At 40.3% G+C, this 23982-nt stretch overlaps 1 protein-coding gene across 1 annotated transcript in view; it reads left to right on the forward strand.

Moving 5' to 3' along the window:
* cpxm2 (carboxypeptidase X (M14 family), member 2) overlaps positions 1-23982 on the forward strand; it is a 184198-nt gene that overhangs the window by 136234 nt on the left and 23982 nt on the right. Inside the window, exon 11 of the mRNA XM_080205676.1 lies at positions 10800-11097. Coding sequence (XP_080061802.1) covers positions 10800-11097 — 298 coding nt within the window. The remainder of the gene's footprint in view (positions 1-10799; positions 11098-23982) is intronic.

A 23982-nucleotide genomic window follows, 5' to 3' on the forward strand; every position in this document is an offset into this window, starting at 1 on the left:
TGCCCTCAAATTGAGCCAGGCTACCTGCCATCACTGGGAATGGATGGGCTACCGAGGGGTCCAGGGAAATTGAAATTGAAAATCACAACAATTCAGGTCTTTCTTTGCTGATATTGTGCAGTTAACCTGGGTACGCTTCCCATTGCCTTGCTGTAAACCACCTGAAATGCAGGTTTTCTTCAGCAGTATCTCTCACTAGATGGCAGTACGTATGTTTATTTAGGTCAAAATTGCAGCTTCAATCTGACTAGATTTCTTTTGATAAAACATGCAAGCCAAATGAGTAGCTAATGAGGACAATAACAAAACAATATCTTGCCCAGGTCACCTTGGGAGCAAACAGAGATGGCCACTCATCATTGCTCTGAACAAAACCTTGATTTACAAAATTATAACTCCTTCAGCAAAATAATGACTGATATCCACCACAAACTGTGAAAGCTTTGGAATTTTTACAGCTGACAACTATCATGATGCTTGAAGCCTGCTTCCAAGTCTGTTGGTTCTGAGGACATCAGTCGTTCCCAGTGTTAGTAGAACATGGAAATAGTCCCAGGAAGTACTGATTTATTTCAGAACTGAATAGTTTTGAATCTGGAATCCATCAGAATCAGGAGAACAGCAAACAATCAATCTTGATAGCCTTTAAGTAGAGTAAAACTATGAAATTATGTCCCAAAAGGAAGATGGAGTTCTGATGAATAACTGCCAAAATAGAAAATTAAGAAGTTGTTTCATAGATTCTATCTATGGCGGCATGGTGGCACAATGCTTAGCACTGCTACCTCACATCGCCAGGGACCTAGATGACTATGTTGGGTTTGCACATTCTCCCTGTGTCTGCATGGGTTTCCTCTGCGTGCTCCGGTTTGCTCCCACTGTTCAAAGTTGTGCAGATTAGATTGACTAGCCTTGCTAAATTGCCTCTTACTGTCCCAAGATGTGTAGTTTAGGGGAATTAAGAGGGTAAATATGTGGCGTAGGGGGATAGGGCCTGGGAAGATGCTCTGCTGGATAGTCGGTGCAGACTCAATAGGCTGAATGGTTTTGTTCTGCACTGTTAGGGTTTCTATGAATGTCATAGTACAGCAAGAGGTCACTCAGCTAGAGTTGTCAACTGTGATTAAGTATATTCCTGGCAATTTCATCACATGACTTACGCAATCCTGGAGGGTTGATACCCCTATGCTCAGACCATTAATCGCTTTGAAAGAGCTTTTTTTTACATTCATTGTGCTTCCCTCATAGCTCAGCATTTTTCATTTTCAATTGTTTATTCATTTCCCTTTAAAGTGATTACAGAATCTACTTCCATCTCCCTTTCAGGCAGTACTTTTCAGGTCATAACTCACTGTGTAGTTTGTTTTCTTGTATCTTTTGTCACTAATCTTAATTTTATGTCTTCCGACTCTTCTGCCACTGGAAACAGAACCTTCTTATTTACACTACAAAAATGTTCAAGATCATCTGAAGAGCTCTATCAAACCTCCCCTTAAACCTCTCTGCTCTGAGAAAAACCTCAGTTTCTCCACACACTTAACCAAAGTCTTTCATTTCTTGTATCGTTCCAGTAAATCTTCTCCAAACCTTCTTTAAGGTCTAAAGCTTGTTGCCCAGAATTAGCCATAATTCTGCAGCTAAGGCCTAACTAGATTTCTTTCATAAAAGCTTAGCGTTACTCCATTTATGAAGCCCTCTCAACTTGTCCTACCACCTTTGAACACTGATGTACTTGCACCCCAGGTTTCTCCTGTTCCTGCATCCCATCATCTGCTGTCTATCTGTTATACTCCTGACCACTACTTGATGAAGAGGAAGGAACAAAAGCCTGTCCCGGGGCAGATTTATTAAAGGAGTGATGCATTGCAGGCGTATACCTCTAAATTCCACTCTTTTCCTGTATCGATAGTACATCGTTATATGTCCCCCACATTGCAGGTATATATCTTCAAACTCCATTCTACTCCTGTATCAACAGTGTCTCTCTTAATATGCTCATGTTGCAGTTATATATCTCAGAACTCCTCCCTACTCCTGTACCAATAGTCTCTCTTTATATGTGCTCACCGTAGTAATTCAGTCACATGCCAGTTTCTGTCATTAATATCCTTTATTATGAACCAAAGGAAAAGGTTGCTCCTGTGGGTTACTATCAGGTTGTCTTCATCTCAGAAACTACAACTACAGCTTAAAGGTACCTGCTGGTTGATCCACTGTGGTCCACTTGACCATCAGAACACTCACATTGCAGGTATATATCTCCAAACTCCACTCTATTCCTGCATCAATAATGCCTCTTTATATGTGCTCACATTGCAGGTATATATCTCTCAACTCCAATCTAATCCTGTATTGATAGTGTCTCTTTATAATTGCTCAAGTAACCATCCAATCAACACCCTCCAGCTGTATAAAGTTAACTCAATTGATACAACTAACATTGCCTGCCTATTTCACCAGTTTATCCTTGTCCTGACATTTATTATGATTGCTGTCACTATTCTTGGGTTTCACTTCATCTTGAAACTTTGATCTCATGTACATAAATCCAAATCAAAAAAACAGTGGTCCCCTGGAGGGGCACCAGCACACCTTTCCCTCTGGTCTGAAAAACATTCATTCATCACTTTCTATCTCTTACCTACTTTTGTATCCACACTCCCCCTTTAATCCCAGGTGCTTAATTTTGCAAACAAGTTGTACATTATTAAAGCCTTTTGAATGTCCCTGAGGATAACTTCGTTCACAGTGTACTCATCTACTCTCTGTTACTTCCATCAAATAACTCAACCAAGTTTGTTACATATGACTTTCCTTTAACAATTCTCATAGAATCATAGAACCCTACAGTGCAGAAAGAGGCCCTTCAGCCCATCGAGTCTGCAATCCCATCCAGGCCCTTCCCCCGTACCCCTACGTATTATTACCCGCTAATCGTTCTAACCTAAGCATCTTAGGACACTAAGGGGCAACTTTAGCATGGCCAATCAACCTAACCCGCACATCTTTGGACTGTGGGAGAAAACCGGAGCATCCGGAGGAAACCCACGCAGACACAAGGAGAGTGTGCAAACTCCACACAGACAGTGACCCAAGCCGGGAATTGAACCCAGGTCCCTGGAGCTGTGAAGCAGCAGTGCTAACTACTGTGCTACCGTGCCGCCCTGAATCTCTTTTGGCTTTTCATTTACTCACCCATAGTTCTCCCAGTACCAATCAACGATTCCCAGATTAATGTCGCTAATAGCTTTCCCATCTGCAGTGTTAAGGTGACGTGCCTGAAATTCCCAAAATTATCCATCCCTGCTTCATTGAATAGGGATGCTATGTTGACATCCTCAAGTTTTCTGGCACTCTCCCATATTTAAAAAGGATTGGAAGATTGTGGTCAGAGCATCTTCAATTCCCATTCAGCAACTTAGGCTGCATCTCATCAAGACTGAATGAATTTTTCTACTCTGTCAACCTTTTAAGAACCACTTCTATATTTAATTACCCAATTAATCTACCAGCTCATCCTATCCTGGGTGGAATCTTATAAAAAAATGGCCAAATGTCAGGGTCTAACTGAAAAATGGCATGTTCCCTAGGGACAGTCAGCACGGAACAGTGAGTGGAAATTTGATTGAGTTTTTGAAGGAGTAACCAAGAAGGTAGATGAGGACTGTGCAGTTGATGTTGTCTAAATGGACTTTAGTAAAGCCTTTGACAAGGTACAGCATGATAAGCCGTTGCATAAGGTTAAATCTCGCGGGATCCAGGTAGCTAAATGGATACAAAATTGGCTTGATGACAAAAGACAGAGGGTGGTTGTAGAGGGTTGTTTTTCAAACTGGGGGCCTGTGACCAGTGGTGTGCCTCAGGGATCGATGCTAGGTCCACTGTTATTTGTCATTTATATTAATGATTTGGATGAGAATATAGGAGGCATGGTTAATAAGTTTGCAGATGACACCAAGATTGGTGGCATAGTGGACAGTGAAGGTTATCTCAATTGCAACGGGATCTTGATCAATTGAGCCAGTGAGCTGATGAATGGCAGATAGAGTTTTAGGTAAATGTAAGGTGATGCATTTTGCTAGATTGAACCAGGGCAGGACTTACCCAGTTAATGATAGAGCATTGGAGAGAGTTACAGAATAAAGATAACTAGGGCTGTAGGTTCATAGCTCCTTGGAAGTGGAGTCACAGGTGGACAGAGTGGTGAAGAAGACATTCAATATGCTTGGTTTAATTGGTCAGACCATTGAATACAGGAGCTGGGACATCTTGTTGAAGTTGTACAAGATATTGGTAAGGCCACACTTGGAATACTCTGTACAGTTCTGGTCACTCTGTTATAGAAAGGATATTATTAAACTAGAAAGAGTGCAGAAGAGATTTATTAGGATGCTATGGGGACTTGATGGTTTGAGAAATAAAGAGAGGCTGATAGACTGGGACATTTTTCTGGAGCATAGGAGGCTGAGGGGTGATCTTATAGAGGTCTACAAAATAATGAGGGGCATAAATAAGGTAGAAAGTTAATATGTTTTCCCAAAGGTCGGGGAGTCTAAAACTAGAGTGCATAGGTTTAAGGTGAGAGGGGAGAGATACAAAAGATCCAGAGGGGCAATATTTTCACACAGAGGGCGGTGAGTGTCTAGAACAAGCTGCCAGAGGTAGTAGTAGAGGCAGGTACAATTTTTTCTTTTAAAAAGCGTTTAGATAGTCGCATGGATAAGATGGGTATAGAGGGAAATGAGCCAAATGGGGGCAATTGGGAACAGCTTAGGGGTTTAAAAAAAAGGGCGACACGGACAAGTTGGGCCAAAGGGCTTGTTTCCATGCTGTAAACCCCTATGGCTCTATCTCAAAAGCAAATGGCAGGCACAAGAATAAAGATAGTGAGTCACAAACCTGGGATTCGGAGTATTAACAGAGAATCCAAATGACTGTACGGCACAATCTGTTACAGGAACTTCAAAATGTGAAACAGCTGGGAGTGGGAGGGAGAATAAGGAGGCGTTTTTGTCCATTCACTTGAATGTAGGCAGATTGCAAGCAGATAGTGTGGCAAAATGGGTCAACCTACCCTCCTTTTCTATTAGAATGAGCCAATTGTGTTTGCCTGACAAAATCTGGAACTGAATCAGTTTTGAAGAATGGGGGATACCGAAAAATCTTGTTGACTATCAGAAGCTTGAAATGATTGATATTTTTTCCTTTAAAATGTCCATATACAAAAGGGACGTTTAAGAGCAGGTAATACTAACAGCTTTTTTGATGTACGTGCCCTCAAAGATTACAATGCAAGATAGAATGGGCAATTTGGGATTTGATGTCAAATTGAAGAAAGCAAATAATTGAAGCAAAGTTGTTGCTGCCTCCATACAGGCTATGACATGATGACAGGAAAGCTTTTTGTTTACCTATTTGGATATTCTAAAAGCACTGAGATCGATATGCAGCCAAGAATATTCATTAACAGCGTCAGCCAAATTCTTAACGCATTTTCCTTAACATTAAAGAACCATCTGAGGTTTACTACCAAGTCAGTGCCTGCGAGTTAATGATGCTCAAACTTGGCATGTCGAAACCAATTTGAATTACATTAGCATTTACACCACCAAACTCCCGTCAGGATCAACGCAAGTTACTCCGTAAATCAAGTGACCCCATCTTGCCAATGATAAAAGAAGGCTGACAAGTTGTGAACCAACAATTATTTATTAACCTTAGCTTCAGTAATCAACACTTAAATACAGAGTTTGCACATTTAGTGGGGGTAATTTGCAAAATAAGTAACAAATTACAAAGCACTGTTATGTCACAGTACTCAGCATTAACTGCTTGTGAGATCAGGTTCTGAGATGGATATAAATTTCTGAGGTTAATTCAGGATTAAAATTCCAAAGATAGCTGACAAGTTCGTCAGTCAATTGAACCCAGTGTGGTACTTATGCATTGTAGGATAAGGGTGTTCGGGAGAGCAGGGGTTAATGTAGGATTGGAGAATGTAAGACCATAAGATACAGGAGCAGAATTAGGCCATTCAGCCCATCAAATCTGCTCAGTACTGCCCACAGTGTAGGGTCACAGGATTGTAAACTGTCTGTGGAACAAAGCCTGGAAGGAGCCATCATGGAAACAGCATGCACGCATGGCAGTATCTCAGATATGTCTATAGTTATGGGTTACATCAATAGTTTATATTCAAGCCTCCAGACCTCAGCATGAAACATCAAACAACCTTTACCAATTGTAGTTATTCACATTTAGAGAACTTATACAACCTCATCCTGATAAGTTAGTGAGCATGAACTGGTGACTTCACTTTTCTTAGGCAGCACAAGGTTAACCCTTTGAGACTTCAGAGTGATGGGGAGCTTCTGTCTGCTCTGTTCCTCTTCATTCTTGTGGCCTGGGTTCTGTTTTTGCTGACCCTGCTAACTCATTCTGGACTAGCTGGATTACGCCTGGGCCTTGGAAAACTTGGACCTCCTAAGCAACATGCTTAATCACAACATTTGCGACCTTTCCCTGGCTGGCAGAATTTCTCTGTCTAACTTTGCACAACCTTCGACATATCCAGGTAAAAAATTCATACAGTTTCTGCTAGAAAGATTGCTCAAAGAATTAGAACGAAAATTGGAATCAAGGACTGAAGACAGAGAACAGAAGGCAGAACGTCAGTGTCAAAAACACTTAGATATCCTTCATTTCCAACGAAAGCTTCAATTGTATTGATCAATTTGAGTGACATGTGTCAAAACCCTTCTGTTGGAACTATGATGACCTTCAAGTTAATGAAGGACTGGCATGTCAGCAAATCTGATTTCTCACATTTTGGCTAATAAAGGGGGCTAACTCAGACCCAGATGGGCAGACACATTTATTTCCCTACTTAAAATCCATTTTTGGACTAATGTTTCTGACAATTTGACTTCTGTCCCTGTGTTCTTTGGATAAGCCTTCACAATTTAATTGATGAAAGCTCTTCCCCTGCACTCAGTCCAACTACCAGCTCTCCTTTGAGAATGCTTTTAAGGCAATCTTAAGGCATTTTCCCCTCTCAGATTTTGAAATATATTTCATCAATTTCCTTTCCGGTTCAGAACACACTCAGCAGATTGACCTGCAAAGTTGCTCATCAGTCTGAAATGATGTTAAGCGAGTTCAGTAGCAAGCTAGCACCGTGTAAATGTAAAACAGAATGGGTCAGTAGGTAAAATCCATGTGAGTGCACATACCAACATCAGTAATGAAATTGTGTTGATAAAATTCGGTTCACTTTCTACATCCTTTTGCTTTTTTTTATTGGCAAGTGAGACAGCACATGTGACCTAGGTGCATTCTGCTTAGGAAAATGCAGTGGTTTAACCCAACAGTCATTCATCCTCGTATTATTGCAACAAAATATGAAAATGGTAAGAATTACTGAAATAAATCAAATGTTGACTGATAAGTGCCATTTACTGTTCAGTCATACACCACTATATCGACTCAAAAGAATAGTCCCCATTTATTGTAATGTTACTGTGGGAACACTATTGCACTTGTCACTTTTTCAATATGTGTCTTTAACCAAACCTTGGAGAAATTTCTGGATTGCAGCACTGAATTTTTGTTCTCCCATTTTATAAGCCAGCTACCTTTAATGGATTCTCAAGCTGAGTTATTCTTCTCTCATGATATCCCTGTCAAAATGGTAATTAGTGGGTTTTGGACTAAGATAAAAATAGTTTTGAGGTCAGTTCAGTTACATAACTTCAGGAGTGATTGGGATCAGGTGGGCTAGCAGAGGAAGTCTCTGTATATGACAAGTGAATGTTCTATGAAATCACAGACTAGTCTTTCCTGTCTACTGTCTTCATTGAACTGAGTGCAAGATGGCAGCCCACAGGGAATCCTGCATGGCAATGGTAACATGACTACAGCAAACCAAATAGAACATGTAGTAATGATTGCATTTCAAAACATTCCCCTTTTCCTTGCAAACAGAAGAGAAATTTGCATGCATTATTATGTGTAACTGTGAGTTACCCAAGTCAACCACTATACCCCAACTGTTCTCATGCAGCATCAAATTGTTTTGTTATTTTCATCACTCACTGCACATGCATAGCAAACATTATTATTAAATTGTTCAGTTTTCTTAATGGTACGTGTGTGCGTTATCATTGTCTGTTTGTGCGGGTGATGTTCCCTCTCCAGAGTATGTCATTCCTGTGGCACTTGTTATTGCCGTGATAAATGTTGCTGCTGTTCCATTTCCATTACTGGGGGCCTGGTAGACCCCTGGGTGTCTGGGCGTTCTGTACACTCTACAGCTGGTGAGATCCCGCCTTCCTGATCAATCACCTACAGTGACCACAAGACCACAACTCAAGAACATAAGAAATAGAAGGAGAAGGGCTTCAAGTCTGCACCACCATTCAATATACTCATGGCTGATCTGTGCTGGCCTCAACTCCTTTTCTGTGCCATTTCGCCATTGCCCTCTATTCTCCAATCTATCAAATATTTATCCACCTCCACTTTAAATACTTCTAATGATGCAGCCTTCACTGCCCTTTGGGGTAGACAATTCCAGAGATTCACCATCTTTTGTGAGAAGAAATCTCTATGCACCTCAATTTTAAACGACCAGCCCTTTATCTTGTAGCTATGTCCCTTTGTTCGAGACTCTCCCAGTAGTGAAAACATCTCACCATCTACCCTGTCTAGCCCCATCAGGATCTTATATGTTTGAATAAGGTCACCCCTCAATCCTCTAAACTCCAAGGAATACAGACACAGACTATTTAGTCTCTCGTGATAGGAGAACCCTTTCATCTCAAAAATTAGCCTGATGAATCTCCTTTTTACTGATTCCAAAGTTATTATGTCCTTTTAAGGATAAAGGGGCCAAAACTATATGCAGCATTCCAGATGAAGTCTCACCAACACCCTGTATAAATGAAACAAAAGCTGGAATTTCACTGGCATGCCCCCCTCAGAATCGGCGTGGATGAGGTTTGCAGAATGGAATTCACCGTTGGCCTCAGACAGGATTTTACAAGCCTCGCCCAAGTGAGGTCGTAAAATCCTCGCCAAAACCTCCCTATTTTTAAACTCCAACCCCATTTGCAATAAAGGCCAATATGCTATTTGCCTTAACTGCTTGTTGGACCTGCATGCTTGCTTTTTGTGGTTCATGCACTGGAACACTTGGTCCCTCTGTAATTCACTCACCTACAGTCTCTCTCCACTTAGATAATAAACTGCCTTTTGATTCCTCCTACCAAAGTGCATAACCTGACATTTCCCTACATGAAATTCCATTTGCCTGGTTTTCGTCCAGTCACCCAATCTAACTATATCCAATAATCACAATATCCTCATCACAATCTGCTCTTCCACCTATTTTCATATCATCAGCAAAGTTGGAAATCTTTATCTCCTGTAGAATTGATAGAGCCAACCTGTTGTTTGGTGTATAGTAATTTGTCAGACTTTGCTGCTGATATCTCTCCAGTGACCATTTGTAAAGGCTTGTTTTGCTTCTTTCTAGCCAAACACTTACGTGTGAACAGTTTTGTTTCTTGCAGTTAAAACATTGCTTTCCCGCGCTGGACAATCCTTTTTTCCCTTTGTATGATATCCTCCATGGTATTTGCATCCTGTCCTTTGTGTTCGACTATTTCAGCCTGGAATGCCTTTGAGCATAAAGTAATTCCAGGTCTGTTCTACCAGGCATGTCCTCTCACTGATGTTTTACAACCTCTGCACTTTTTCACATGTCTGTTGCTTTCCTGAGAGTAAGTTGCTCCTCTCACAGTCGATTTGTTTTCATCGTCTGATTTCTGAAGCGCAAGACAATTTTATCTTTAATGAGATCATCTTTTGGTTGCACAAATTCACAAGCACTGTTACAACAGTTACATACTGAACAATGGGCTCTTTTTCACCCAAAGCCCTAATGCTGAACATATATGATTCCTAAGTTATGTTCCCTTGGGGTTCAAAGAGTATAATCCGACATGTTCCTGTAAAGGTAAAGGATGGCACCAACGAGTTGACAGAACCCTGGGTGTCAATGGATGTACAGCATTGGATAAGGGTAAAAAGGGAGGCTTATAGTAGATTCAGGGAGTTCCGCTATTCGTGTCTCACCCTGCCTGAGTGAGGAAGGTGAGGCGAGACAGGGGTTTTGGAATTCCAGTGAAACTAAATCACAGGAGTGACAACCTGCTGGTGATTGCCACTCCAAAGAACTTACAGACCATTGTAAGTCATTGGTAAACTATATAGATCTTTTATTTGGTTTATTCACAGATCATTAATGAGGAACAAAGCTAGGCAGGCTTACTTGTCTCTCTCGTCACGTGGCATCCTTGCTTTAAGGGTTACTCACCATGTCTTATGCGTGATATCACTATATGATGAAGTGAGGAGGCAAGCCCCAAGAACTGTGGGGGGATTTTACGGTCACACTCACCCCAAAGCTGGAAATTCCTGCCCGAGGTCAATGGACCTTTGCTCCGATTCCCATGGCGGGCGGGGTGGGAGAATTCCACCCTGTGCACTTCAGCCAGTACAGGGCTGTTATTCCGTACAATAGTCGAGCCATCCAGCAAACTGAGTGAACCCATTTTACTTTTACGAGGGTTGTGGGGAGCTTTGATGATGGTTGAACTTTTCTAAGTCCGCGGAGTATTAGTGAGAATATATAGTCTGGGATATCAGGAGTCAGTAAGAGCTGCACATCTATCAGTTTTTCAATTCCGCACCAAATATTGAACATCATTTTGATTGAAAACAATTGATTTTTACAGGTAGCTGCTGAGACACGAGCAGTGATTGCCTGGATGGAAAAATTTCCATTTGTTTTGGGTGGAAACATACATGGAGGAGAATTGGTTGTGACATATCCATTCGACATGACACGGTTTAGTTCAAAAGTCCACGAGTACTCTGCCACGCCAGATGATCATGTTTTCCGGTGGCTGGCATTCTCTTATGCATCCACTCACCGACTCATGACGGATGCAAATAGAAGAGTGTGCCACACTGATGATTTTGCTAAAGAAGATGGAACTATAAATGGGGCATCATGGCACACAGTGGCAGGAAGTAAGTGTGAAACGTGCGCATGAACGTAACGAGCAAAGATATAAGAATTAACAAATGTCCCCCAGCTGCTTGCTTTTCTAATTTAGAAATACCTCGGCCATTGTGAAACCACTTCTCCGTTTCTGTCGGATACTGACTATGAATAGTATTGCGTAAATTTCATCCATGTTAAATGATCCTTTCTGTTATTTTAACAGGAGAGAGTTACTCAGCTTACTTTAAATGGGTTACTGCCTCCAGTAAAGCAACAGAGGAAAGGAATCTCAGCACATTAAAAGGCGGGATGAAATACTTCTTGAACTATGATAAACTACTTTAACTATATGTCACTGTGGCTATGAGTTTGGAAAGAATGAAAAAAAGGTTAAAATAATTGGTGCCCCTTTTTTTGTGATCCCCAGCTCTTCTGCCCCAGCTTATGAAATTCTCTTCCTGAGCACCCTTTTGCCTTGCTTTTCTTCTGCTTGCCTTGAAAGAATATAGAAATCTACCCATTTCCAAATTCTTCAATTCTCCTTCTTCTACTTCTTTCTTCCTAAAGACTTCGGGGTTGGAATTCTCCCATCCTGCCCACCACTGGAATTTTAGCAGGCGGGTTGAGGACAATGTGAAATTCCATTGACTTTTAAATCAGCGCGGCCAGAGAATTTTGCCCCTGATGTTTTCCTTTATACAAAGAATATTTACATAAAAATGCTATTGTACACAGACAATATCGCTTCTTTGAGGTGCACATAAATGACTGTTGAGTATTATTGCAATGATGCCATTGAAGATTATATCCATAATTAATGGTCCTCATATGGACCTTTTCTTTTGATTGATATATTGCCATTATTAATTATTAGCTCCTGTGCTTCTCAGAGCTGGAAAAAAAGTCATTAAATTTGCCTCACTGTTAAACTGTTTATGTTTGCACGCATCTTGTGAGCAGTGAAATGTAGGGAAATGACAACAAATTATTAAGGATCTGTATCAAACTAAACCCAAGGGTTTAAATATTTAGTTTAGCTGATGGGAAAGAAGAATCACTACATACTTGATGCAGTACAAAGAAGCATATGTAAGTGAACCTATGAAGGTTGTCTGTGAACCTATGAAGGTTCACAAACAATATAGTCAACATGATACTTAAATACATCTGATTGTAGGATTTCTGATTATGACCTTAGTGTATACAACAAAAGGATCTGCTACGATAACCAGTAAGAAATAAATCACTTCCCTCGGGCTGTTAATAACAATAGTGTGGAACATTAAAATATTCAGCACAGAAGTGGAGTGTTAGCGAAGTTTCAGAGCAAACAAATCTTAGAACAAAATACCTATTATTGTTCATTCCACATACTTCCAATTTGAAATGGAATAGCACTTCAAAAGGAGCTGAGATTGTCAACATCATGTGGTTGTAATTTCAGGATAAATGGGGGTGGCAATCCATAATGCTTGATTCCCACCCCATTATTTTTGGCAGAAAGTGGAAATGTCCACCTGTCAATGGACTGGTGTATTTAATTGAGATGGGAATGGTTTTGTGGCATCTTGTAACAACCCATTTCCCTTGCTACAGTTACATTTTCCAAAGCCAAAACCTTGAATCACTATAAATCAACCCAGCTACAAGATGGATTGTTAGTTGCTGACACTCAGGTTGTTGTGTGCGTTGTTTGGACTGTTCAGGTCTGACACTTTGTACATACTCCAGCAGTTTCCAGATTCTCAAGATTATTGTGCTGTAAGACAAGTTGTCATCTCGAGAGCACAATTACATCCTGGAACAGGTTGCCTAACGTGTCGGTGCTGAGGGCCTGATTCTGACATGCCTCTTGTGGGGATCTGCATACTTGGGTGGTGGTGAGTGCGCGTTCCCATTCAACATCCCTCAAGCAATAGTCTTTCTGGTTCTTCCAGAGAAATGCTCTTTGTCCATCAACTTTCTAATGGTGGAGAGAGGCCAATAAGAATACTCATCCTGCCAATGAGGACATAAAAATTACAGTGAAATAGTATTCAAAACTGCACACATTATTCTAAATGTGACTTCACCATAGGATTTGCACAAAGCTAGGTTAAATACTTTTTATTTGTAATGAGATAACCTACAAGTAGATTTGAATAATCAATTGAAAATCAAAAGATGCTGGAAAATCTCAGCACGTCTGACAGCATCTGTGGAGAGTAGAGCCAACATTTTGAGTTTAGGACATAGAACATAGAACACTACAGCACAAACAGGCCCTTCGGCCCACGAGTTGCGCCGATCACATCAACACCTATCTATAACCCCCAATCCCATAAAACCCCATATACTCATCCAGAAGTCTTTTAAAAGACCCCAGCGAGTTCGCCTCCACCACCACTGACGGCAGCCGATTCCACTCACTCACCACCCTCTGAGTGAAAAACTTACCCCTAACATCACTTCTGTACTTTCCTCCCCGCACCTTAAATCTGTGTCCTCTCGTAGCGACCATTTCAACCCAGGGAAATAGCCTCTGAGAATCCACCCTATCCATTCCTCTCAACATTTTATAAACCTCTATCAGGTCGCCTCTCAACCTTCGTCTCTCCAGGGAAAAGAGACCCAGCTCCCTCAACCTAACCTCATAATGCATGCCTCCCTTCATCAGAGCAAATAATTGATTGGCTTATTGATAACATTGGGTGTCAATCTTTGATGAATAGTAAGTAATTATACTCCTGTCTTTTTCTTTGGACAGAACTTTGGTGGGTACGCACACTCCTGTTTACTCTTTGAAATTGCAGCACCTGACATATGTCCATATTAAAATAAGCCCAATTTAATACCTTCCTGCAATGTATCTGCCCCAAGTGGGTGGGATTTGATGCAGATCCTGACAAATGTGGACCTGGTGCCTTGGATTCTGGGATTGGTGGAGGTATGGTGGGGAAAGGAGGTGAAGTTTGTACTCGTGTCCCTCTGCTACTGGCAAGCATGGGCTGTTGAGGAAAGGGTTTGACCTCGGGACCCTATTTTGGAATGTCTCTCTTGTGATGATGATGGTGGGCATGTGGCTTCTGTCCAGAGGGGTGAAGATTGGGTCACCCTCATGTCTGCAAGGTGTGGAAAGGGTTGACCTGTTCTTTTAGAAGTTGGGGGGAAGAAGCTCTTTGTATTGTAGCATTAGGAGTGCACTTCATGTCATTAAACATGATCTTTGTGAAGCTGGGCTGGCCAGCGTGTTTTACATACTTTTACATATCAAAGGTGGCTAAATTTCACCTGACAGGCACTATCAGTGGTAGCGAGAAACTGGTTTTCCCCCGAGCAGGAGCATTTAGAAAACAAAACATGAGAATTGCAGACACTATTCCTGTTGGTTAGGAAGTCTAGAACTTAGGGAACATTGCAAAAATCAGAGCAGAATCTTATCAACAGTGAAATTAGGAAGTCTTCTACCCATAAAGGCTGGTAGATATTTGGATGCCTTTGCTGCAAATGGCAATTGATGCTAGATCAATTCTTAATTTGAAGCCTGCCACTGATATAGTCATGTTAATTACAAATATTAAGATGGTGTTACACTATAGATTAGCTTTGATCCCATTGCAGGCTTGAAGGACTAAATGGCTTCCTCTGGTTCCTATGTTTCTTAGCCTATTTGTTACTGATTGACATATCTTTTTGAGGCTACCTTATCATTTAGACTGTGAATTATTGGCAAATATTATCATGTTACAAAGTATTCTCCTTCGATTGATTTGAGCTGTCCTTACAAAGTCTATAGGATTCTTTTAATTACGGACGTACACACAGCTTTTTTCAATTTATTATCACCTTCTGCTATTAAGCTAATGCTTAATCGAGCAATAATTTTTCATTAATTCCATAAGTATTACCCTCATTTAAATGCTTCACATTTAGATCATAATCAAGTGCCCATCTACGAACATAGTTGCCAACCTCAAGAGTTCAATAGATTTTATGAGGCATGGTTTATTGCTTTTGCGTACTGACTATTTCTTCTGGCCTTGGTGGTCTTTAAACCTGCACTGAGCTCTTTAAACAGACATTGGTAATATTGCTGTTGAGCATTTTTCAGACAATGGCACAAGTTGAGTGGCCTATAATTTCCAGGTTCCTGTTTCTCTTCTACCTGAGCATTGCATTAGGTTCACTCTTTCCCATTCACTTATTTAAAGTTTTTAAAGTTTATTTATTAATGTCACAAGTCGGCTTACATTAACACGGCAATGAAGTCACTGTGAAAATCCCCTAGTCGCCACACTCCAGGCCTGTTCAGGTACACTGGGGGGGAATTGAAGTCCTATTATCTGATTCTGGTGCAATACAACAATAGAACCACTGCAAAATATTCAATTAAATATCTGAAATGCAAACAAACAACCAGCACACCCTTAACTTCTCAAAGAAATAATGAAGGAGATAGGTTAGACTCAAGAAAATCAATACATATGGGTGGCACAATGATTAGCACTGCTGCCTCACAGCGCCAGGAACACAGCTTCGATTCCCGGCTTGGGTCACTGTCTGTGCAGTCTGCAAGTTCTCCCCAAGTCTGTGTGGGTTTCTTCCAGGTGCTCCAGTTTCCTCCTGCAGTTCGAAAGACGTGCTGGCCAGGTGGGTTGGCCATGCTGTAACTATAACTGTTTATGAAAGGCGGGAGACATTGCAGCAAAACTAGCAACAACACATCTGTTTTCTGTCAGTGGAAATTAGAAAATAATATTCAAAACTCGCTGCTACCCAATCTACTGGGAATTCTAACTGTGTGCAAAAAACAGATAATGACAGATGCCATCAAACTTGTGCTATTAAAACTAAGATTATTGATTTGAAGTAATTTACATTAACATTAAATCCAACCATAATGCACATGCAATTTACAGCTGAGATCTTGCAACAGTTCTTAAGAATAAAAAGGAAGTAATTTGTGTCGCTATAATAAATGACATCTGGCAACTAATTATGAAAAAAAGGTTAATTTGAATTCTGAACATTACACAGCAAAACATTTTCCAACAGCAAACTATCATTAGTTACATTTCAGAACATGGAACACTGATCACATTGATCTTGGGTATTAAACCAAAATGAGTGTTAGTGAATCAATAGCCCAGGTTAGTTTATTCCCATTCACTTTCTAGTGGTCATCTAATGAATGTAGGAAGCGAGCCCACAACCTGAACCAGCCCATGCACTTAGAAGGGATTCATGAAAATTGGAAACCCCAGGAACGGACTCAGGAATCCTGGAATTTGGACTGACTTACGATTTTTAAAAGATGAGTCCATGAAAATCCTGAGTCCATGAAAATCCAATGCTGTGGGCTGGATTTTCTGGCTGCACTCACCTCAAAGCCAGAAAATCCTGTCCAAGGTCAATAGACCATTGCATGGTCCGTGTCCACCCGCTACACTTCTTGTGGTGGGCATGATGGGAAAATTCCGCCCAAAGTCTTTAAATCTCACCTTATCTCACATAAACTCTGTGGATAACCATTTCAACTCCTTCACTGTGTCCCCATCTAATTTTCTTCCATCACTCTGCTCTCACTTGGTCCCACTCCCAACTTTCTCTAATCTGTGCGTTTCTTTAATGATACCTCCTCTCATCTCTAAGGATGAAATAGAAGAAAAAGTAGAAGGTGTGAGCCAGGATTCTCCCAAAAAAAAACTAAGTGCCCAATGGGCAGGAAAATGGTAGAATTTCCTGCCCGTTCTTTGGGCATACTTACCTGAATGAATCTCTTACTGTCTGTGCATCACAGAGTGTTTTAGAGGGATTCATGCTGGAAAATGGTGGGGGGGTTGCTCATCCTGCTAGAGGAGCTGGCAGTGTAGTGCTAAGTAGGCCACTGCGCATGCGCCAATCTGTCAGTGTGCCAGTGCACGTACACATTGCACCCAGCCCTGCCAATCATCTGCCTCCCAATCACTAGCTTCCTGTTTATCCTCGAACCCCCACCCTGATCGCTGGTCTCCAGACACACTCCTACCTACTGGCTTTCCTCCCTCCACCCCCCCCCCCCCCACCCACCCTTCCCCCACATTCGCTGGCCTACCAGACCTCCAAGGCCAATCCAGTCTGAGCATCCAAACCTGGCTACCAAAAATAATGATGTGCTAATTGCTTCATCTGGACTGTACCAGGATGTCCTTCATGTAGTTGTTCAGGAACTCTTCCACACAGTCTAGGAGAAATGATCACTCAGACACTCCACAATTGACATTCACTTTGAACAGTCAACTCAAGCTTTCTTGACACATGTCGTTTCAAATCAAGGTGCGGATGGTGCATTCCAGCTATCCTTTTTGTCAATACCATTTCCATCACCTTCCCCATCACAGGAATATTTCTAGTATGTTTTTGAACTTGAGAAGCTGTCACAGGCAAATGATCTACTTCTGAGAAATAATAGCAAAACTAGTTGATGGGGCCTCATCCTGCTAGAGGAGCTGGCAATAGGTAAATGATAAGCATGATAATGTATCAGTATTAGCATGGCACTCTGATGCTATTTTGTTTCATAAGAATGTGCAGATAAGATCAGTGACCATCTTCACAATCAGCTAGCAGCTACTAAAGGCGTGCCTTTCTATGGCCCAGAAATAGTAAAGGGTCGATGATCAGTCAATAATGTGAAATGACGACCATATAAATAATGATGAATTCTTTATATGAAAAAAATTATGCTCAATGCTTCATTTTCTAGTTCAGCGTAGTTAGATTCAGCACTAATCAGAGTACACAAAGCAAAAGCTGCTGGTCGTTCTTCTTTAAAGGCATGTAAAATGACTGCCCCTATTCAGTAAGGTGAAACATCACAAGCAAGTAGTAGTGGGAATTTCAGGTTAAAATGAACCAATACTTCAGACATCTGCAACACATCTTTGATAACCTGATATGCTTTTTCATATTCTTTTGTCCAGTCCCATGACTGTTTCACACAAAATAAATTGTGGCTTCAATAATGTAGCCAGATTAGGAACAAGTATACCGTAATAACTTAATAATCCTTGAAAGGACCACAAATGCATCACAATCGTTGGATGTGGTGCTTCGAAATTAATGTCCATCATTTTAGTAGCTTTAATATCAATAGCATGAGCCATATACTGGACTGATGTCTGGAAAAAAAATCATACTTTTCATTCTTGATACACAGACCATGTACTTGAAGACATTCCAATATTGCTTCGAAATTATTCACTTGTATTCACTAGACCAAGTGCTTAGAATATCATCCAGATAACATTATACACCAGAGAGACCACTTAAAATCTGATCCATCAATCTTTGGGATAGGACTAGTGCGGATGTTATTCCAAAAGGTTCTTTTATAACAAGAAAGAACTTTACAAGTAACAATGGTTGTGGTTCAGCAGCTACATTCATCAGTAAATATGCTTTTAAAAGATCAATCTTGCTAAATTTCCACCACCTGATAACCCAGAAAACAGATCTTCAATTAAAGGAAATGGATATTGATCAATACATAACACTGGATTTATAATTGTTTTAAAATCACTACAAGTACAAACTGAACCATCTGGTTTCATGACTGGTGCAATGGGGATAGCCTAATTACTAATTGTAATCGGCTCAACACAACGAGTTGTACCAACTCTTCTTCAACGTGGGAGGACTGCATATGACACTGCTCTTGCTTTGAGACTTGTGATTGATGATTAGGCTTTATCTTGAGTTTCTCTTGAACCCCTTCATTGAGCCAAGCATGTCTTTAAATACCTTCTTGTACTTATCCGGAAGGTGCTGCCATTCTGTTTTGGCATCAACCTATCTGTTGACAGCACTGTCGTTAAGCTTTGTCTTCTCTAATCATGACCTCCCAAACAAAGATGGAAAATTACCGTAGACCACATGAAGAAGAAATTCCAGTTTTATTCCATTCAACTCTATATTGAGCATGATGTAACCATGTATGTCATCAAAATCACTTCAGTTAGTTTTAATGGGAGATGTGTCAGCTTTTGATGGTAAGTAGTCTCAGGAATTAAAGACATAGAAGCATCAGTATCAATCTCACTCCTGATATGTTGTCCACTTTGAAATCACCCAGAATCTGTGACCCATCCTGTATGGATAAGACATTCAGTTGGAGCTCTTCATCATATTTCTGGACATTCACTTTTTCACTGTCATAATTCTTTTCTTCCATGTTGTAATTCTTTTTGTAGAATGAAACTTGCTCCTCTTCTTGATTCTTCTCCTGAATACTCTCCTCAGGGGAAGCTGGACTAGCCCAACAAGCTTTTGCAATGTGACTCATTTTGCCACAATTCTTGCATTGACTATCTTTGCTTCAGTATTCACCGGCTCCGTGGCCCATTTTGGCACATCTGTGTCATGCTTGTTGTTGTTTTGACTTCTTATGAACAGTTGCCAATTTGTGCATCTTCATTTGTGCACCAAATTATAAAGCCACTTTAGCAGCCAAATCTACTGACACTGCGATTTCTACTGCTATCTTTAAAGCCAAAGCATGTTCAAGTAAGCAATCTTCTTTGGAAAGCTTCATTTTGGTGTTCACAAACCAGGTAATCTCAAAGAGTATTTTACAAGGACTCACCAAATTCAGAATGTTGTGCCAGCCTTTTTAAGATTGCCACAACTTTGCAATACTTTCACTTGTTTCCTTCAGTGAAACCTGAACCGTCCCATGATCAGTAACTTGAGTGTAATGCTCTTCAAGGATCTTTGTCCAATCATCATACATTTTGGTTCCTGGCTTTGATGGATGAACCAAATTCTGGAGCAAATTGAAATTTTTACTTCCTATTGTATTGAGAAAAGCTAATATGAGCAACTCATCTGCAATTTTATTTGCTTGTACAAAGTACTGAAAATGCTCTGCGTAAGTGTTCCATGATTCATTTTCTTCATTGAAAAACCCCAATCTTTCCATTTGATTTCTCTTGTAGGCATTAGCGACTTAAGTGTTGAATATATTCAAAGCTAGTCAAGACTGATTATTGGTCTCTCAGGGAATTGAGAGATATAGGAAGCTGGCAAGAAATTGGAGTTAAGGCAAAAGATCAACAATGCAGCAGGCTTGAGCGACTGTATGGTCTACTCATGTACCTTGCTGTTTGCAACATCTGTGGAGAGAGTAAAAGGGTTAATGTTTCAGGTTGATGACTTTTCCACCCTTTGTCAGGAAAAACTGTTGTGTTTACTACTGTTCGCTTTTTTGAACAGTTTTCACCAGACTTGATGTTTCCGATGAATATTTTTGAAATATTATCAAGATGGAGTTACATTGCCTTCAAACTGATTGAATTACCTTTCATTCCAATATCTATTTTATCAGTAAATTCAAATTACAAATGTTATAAATCAATGCCACATAATAACCAGCTAATCAGAAATCATACCAGCTTTGGCTGCACTGGAACTGTGCCACAAGAAAGGGTACCAAGAGGAGTGGTGCCACAAGCAACCTTTCCACCAGAACTGTGTCAAATGGAAGCATGCCATGAAGAAGGCATCATGAGAAACCATGTCATGAGCAATCACACTTAACCACCCCACAGGGAAATATGTTACAGGGGAATGCACCATTGAGAAGCAAGTCATGAATTATGTAGCAAGGAGGAACCATACCAAGAGAAATAGCGCTTAAGAAACTATGTCATAAGGGACCACATGCCATTAAATATATCTTGTTTAACATTTCTCCTGTTCACATTCTTTTAACATATGTTATAAGCAGAATAAATGTTGAAAGCCTTTGGGATCTGATATATGTCCCAACGGAAACTCTGGAAGTAAATCTATTGTGACGTCATTGTGTGTGATTTATCAAGTTGGTCCACCAGTGGATAATAAATGTCTCATGGTTTTCCTAATGTATCCTCTACATCCTTAACATCTGTCGTTGAAATCATTTTCTGAGAAAGAGTAGAGGATATATAATGGACATCAGGGATACTTGGTGTATTCCATTAAGAAGCGTAACAATGTGGGGAGTCAGATAGCTCAATTGGCTGGACAACTGGTTAGTGATGCAGAGTAAGGCCAACAGTGCACATTTGATTCCCATACCAACTGAGATTATTCATGAAGGTCCCGCCTTTTTAATCATACTCTCACCACCAATTAACTCTTGCCCTCAAAGGGCATAGCAACCTACGGTCACCTGTGACTATGGTGACTTCACTCACTTGTTACAATTTGATGGGCGGATACCAACACAAGTACACATTATCAAGATATAACTTAGGAAAATAATAATTTTGTTCAGAGAAGAGAAATAATTTGCATTTTTATACAACTTTTCACATTCTCAGGACATCCCAACTCTTAGTGGATTACCTTTTGTGAAGAATCTGTTGATCTGAGTTGCAAACTTACCCAGAACTCAGTGACAAACACTGCAATTGCAATATATATCACAAAACTCCTAAACTTGGCCCTCGGCTGGTGCTGAGTTAGGTCTCTACCAAGGTAGCAGTTCTGGAGCTGAAATAACTTGGCACCTCTTTTCAAAAACATGGGGAGATCTATGGGTATTTCTACTCTCAATGTCTCTGCAATAGCCACTGCTGGGAAGCAATTTCGTATCATCAACAAAGATAGTGGGCAGGATTTTCCGTCCTCACTTGCCCCGAAGCAGGAAAATCTCACCCGAGGTCAGCGGACCTTTCCATGATCCACCCCTTGCCCGCTCCAATTCCCATGGCTGGTGGGATGGTAAAATTTGCCCCAGTGTCATCCATAAATGAATACCTCAGCAGCCCTCACTACATAAACTCACATTTTTAAAAATTCATTCATTGGACATGTACATTGCTGGCCAGGCATCTATTGCCCGTCCCTAATTGCACTTAAGGGAGCAGTTAAGAGTCAACCACATTGCTGTGGCTCTGAAGTGACATGTAGGCCAGACCAGGTAAGGACAACAGATTTTCTTCCCTAAGAGAAGTTAGTGAACCAGATGGATTTTTACAACAATTGACAATGACTTTTAATTCTAGATTTTTATTGAATTCAAATTTCACCATTGGTCGTGGCGAGATTTGAACCCAAGCATTACTCCTGAATTTCTGGATCACTGGTCCAGTGACAATACCACAATGCCACCACCTTCTTTGCATGATTAATAACCATTTGGGCGAAATTCCAGATGGCTGCTATCACCCTTGAAACTATGCACCAGCATAAGGCAGAGATGAGAAGAAGGGAGAGGTTTGGGCATTTTATTGTTCCATATGGTCTGATCTTAAGAAATGGATCATAATTTCACAGTTCAGTGCAAGATAATTTACAGCAGTGAAAGAAAGTAGACAATGACTAGACAGAGGTGATTAGCAGAGATAGATGTGGTTCAGGCTGCCGGTTCATATACAAATCAAAAATAATGAAGATTCCCATTTATGTAATTGATACCATTATCCTGTCATTTTACATTATATGAATACAATATTTTTCCTTCACATGGTTCATGAAAAATAATGGCATTTTATAAATGAACTGTACAAGAATAGAGGCTTCTGTAAATTATATTGAGCCTCACATCTAGACATAGAAAACCAATATTGGCAACATCACATTGCATAAAGCTTTTGAGTGGTAGCTTACATGATTATTTTCATACAGAATAGTAACAAGATGAACTGATAATACACAAATATGCATTGAGTTGGAATTCTCTAGAATTAATTTATGGATCACCGTCAGTGATTATAATGTTTTGTTTATAATTAACAGAATGGTCTAGAATTTCCTCAATCTAATACTTGTACCATTATTTACATAGCAACATAGAAGATAGGAGCAAGAGGAGGCCATTTGACCCTTCGAGCCTGCTCTACCATTCATTGCAATCATAGTTGACCATCCAACTCAATCGCCTAATCCTGTTTTTTCTCCATAACCTTTGATCCCATTTGCCCCAATTGCTATATCCAGCCGCCTCTAGAGTACATTCAATGTCTTAGCATTAACTACTTACATGTTGCTTTCAGTGACTGCTCCAACAAGAAGTTGTGAACCAATTTCCTGAAGAATTCATTTCCCCACACTTGAATATAGGTACCAATATAAAGCAGGTTGAACTTTAGTCTGACTAATAGAGGTTTCGCAATTTAAATGTGCTGTACAAAGACCATTCTTCGAATGTTTGGGAGTAGGAGATAAAAGTGCCAGTAGCTGCTTTTCACATTCTTTTTTTAATTTCTCTTCTCAGTTGAGTAGAAATTGGGCCACATTAAGCTTAAGTTTATGTTATTAGTGTCACAAGTAGGTTTACATTAACACTGCAGTGAGTGCCAACATCCTGTGGCCAAAGGATGCCAAAAAAGAAATTTGAGCCAAGATTGAATTGGGCTATTCTTTACTTGGTGGTTGCCAATATCAAGCACCAGGTCCTCTAAATATTTATATGTGGAGTCAAGCACATGTTTTAAGACCCTTAACAAATGTAATTAAAATGAGAAGCAGAACATTCTGTTCCTTAGAGATATGCAGAGATGATGCACATCAGGTTCGATGGGTGAACAGGACATTCTTCAAAAGCTTTTTTTTTAAATGGCTACAGTTATAAGCTCCTATTTGTTTTCAGTTGCTCTTTCTCTATGATTGTACATAAAGGTTTAATCTTAACTACCAGCACACAGCAGAGAGAAAAGTCAACAGACAGACACAATCGAACACAGAGTGATTACACACAACAAGCAAGGTGGTTGCTGGTCAAAGTGCTGTTCAAGGCTATTAAATGTTCATTCACTTAAGGTTTTGATTTTTTAAAAAATTCTGTATCATATTATCCTACCAAATGTTGTCTTGGCAATGAATGCAGTCTATCCCCTCCTTAACCCGCTCTCTTGTTTCCCACTCAAGTTACTGTCCAGGGACTTAACTTAGGACATTCTACTGGT

This window comes from Carcharhinus amblyrhynchos, chromosome 17 (genome assembly GCF_965287045.1).
Source record: "Carcharhinus amblyrhynchos chromosome 17, sCarAmb.v2.hapA, whole genome shotgun sequence".
Lineage (NCBI taxonomy): Eukaryota > Metazoa > Chordata > Chondrichthyes > Carcharhiniformes > Carcharhinidae > Carcharhinus > Carcharhinus amblyrhynchos.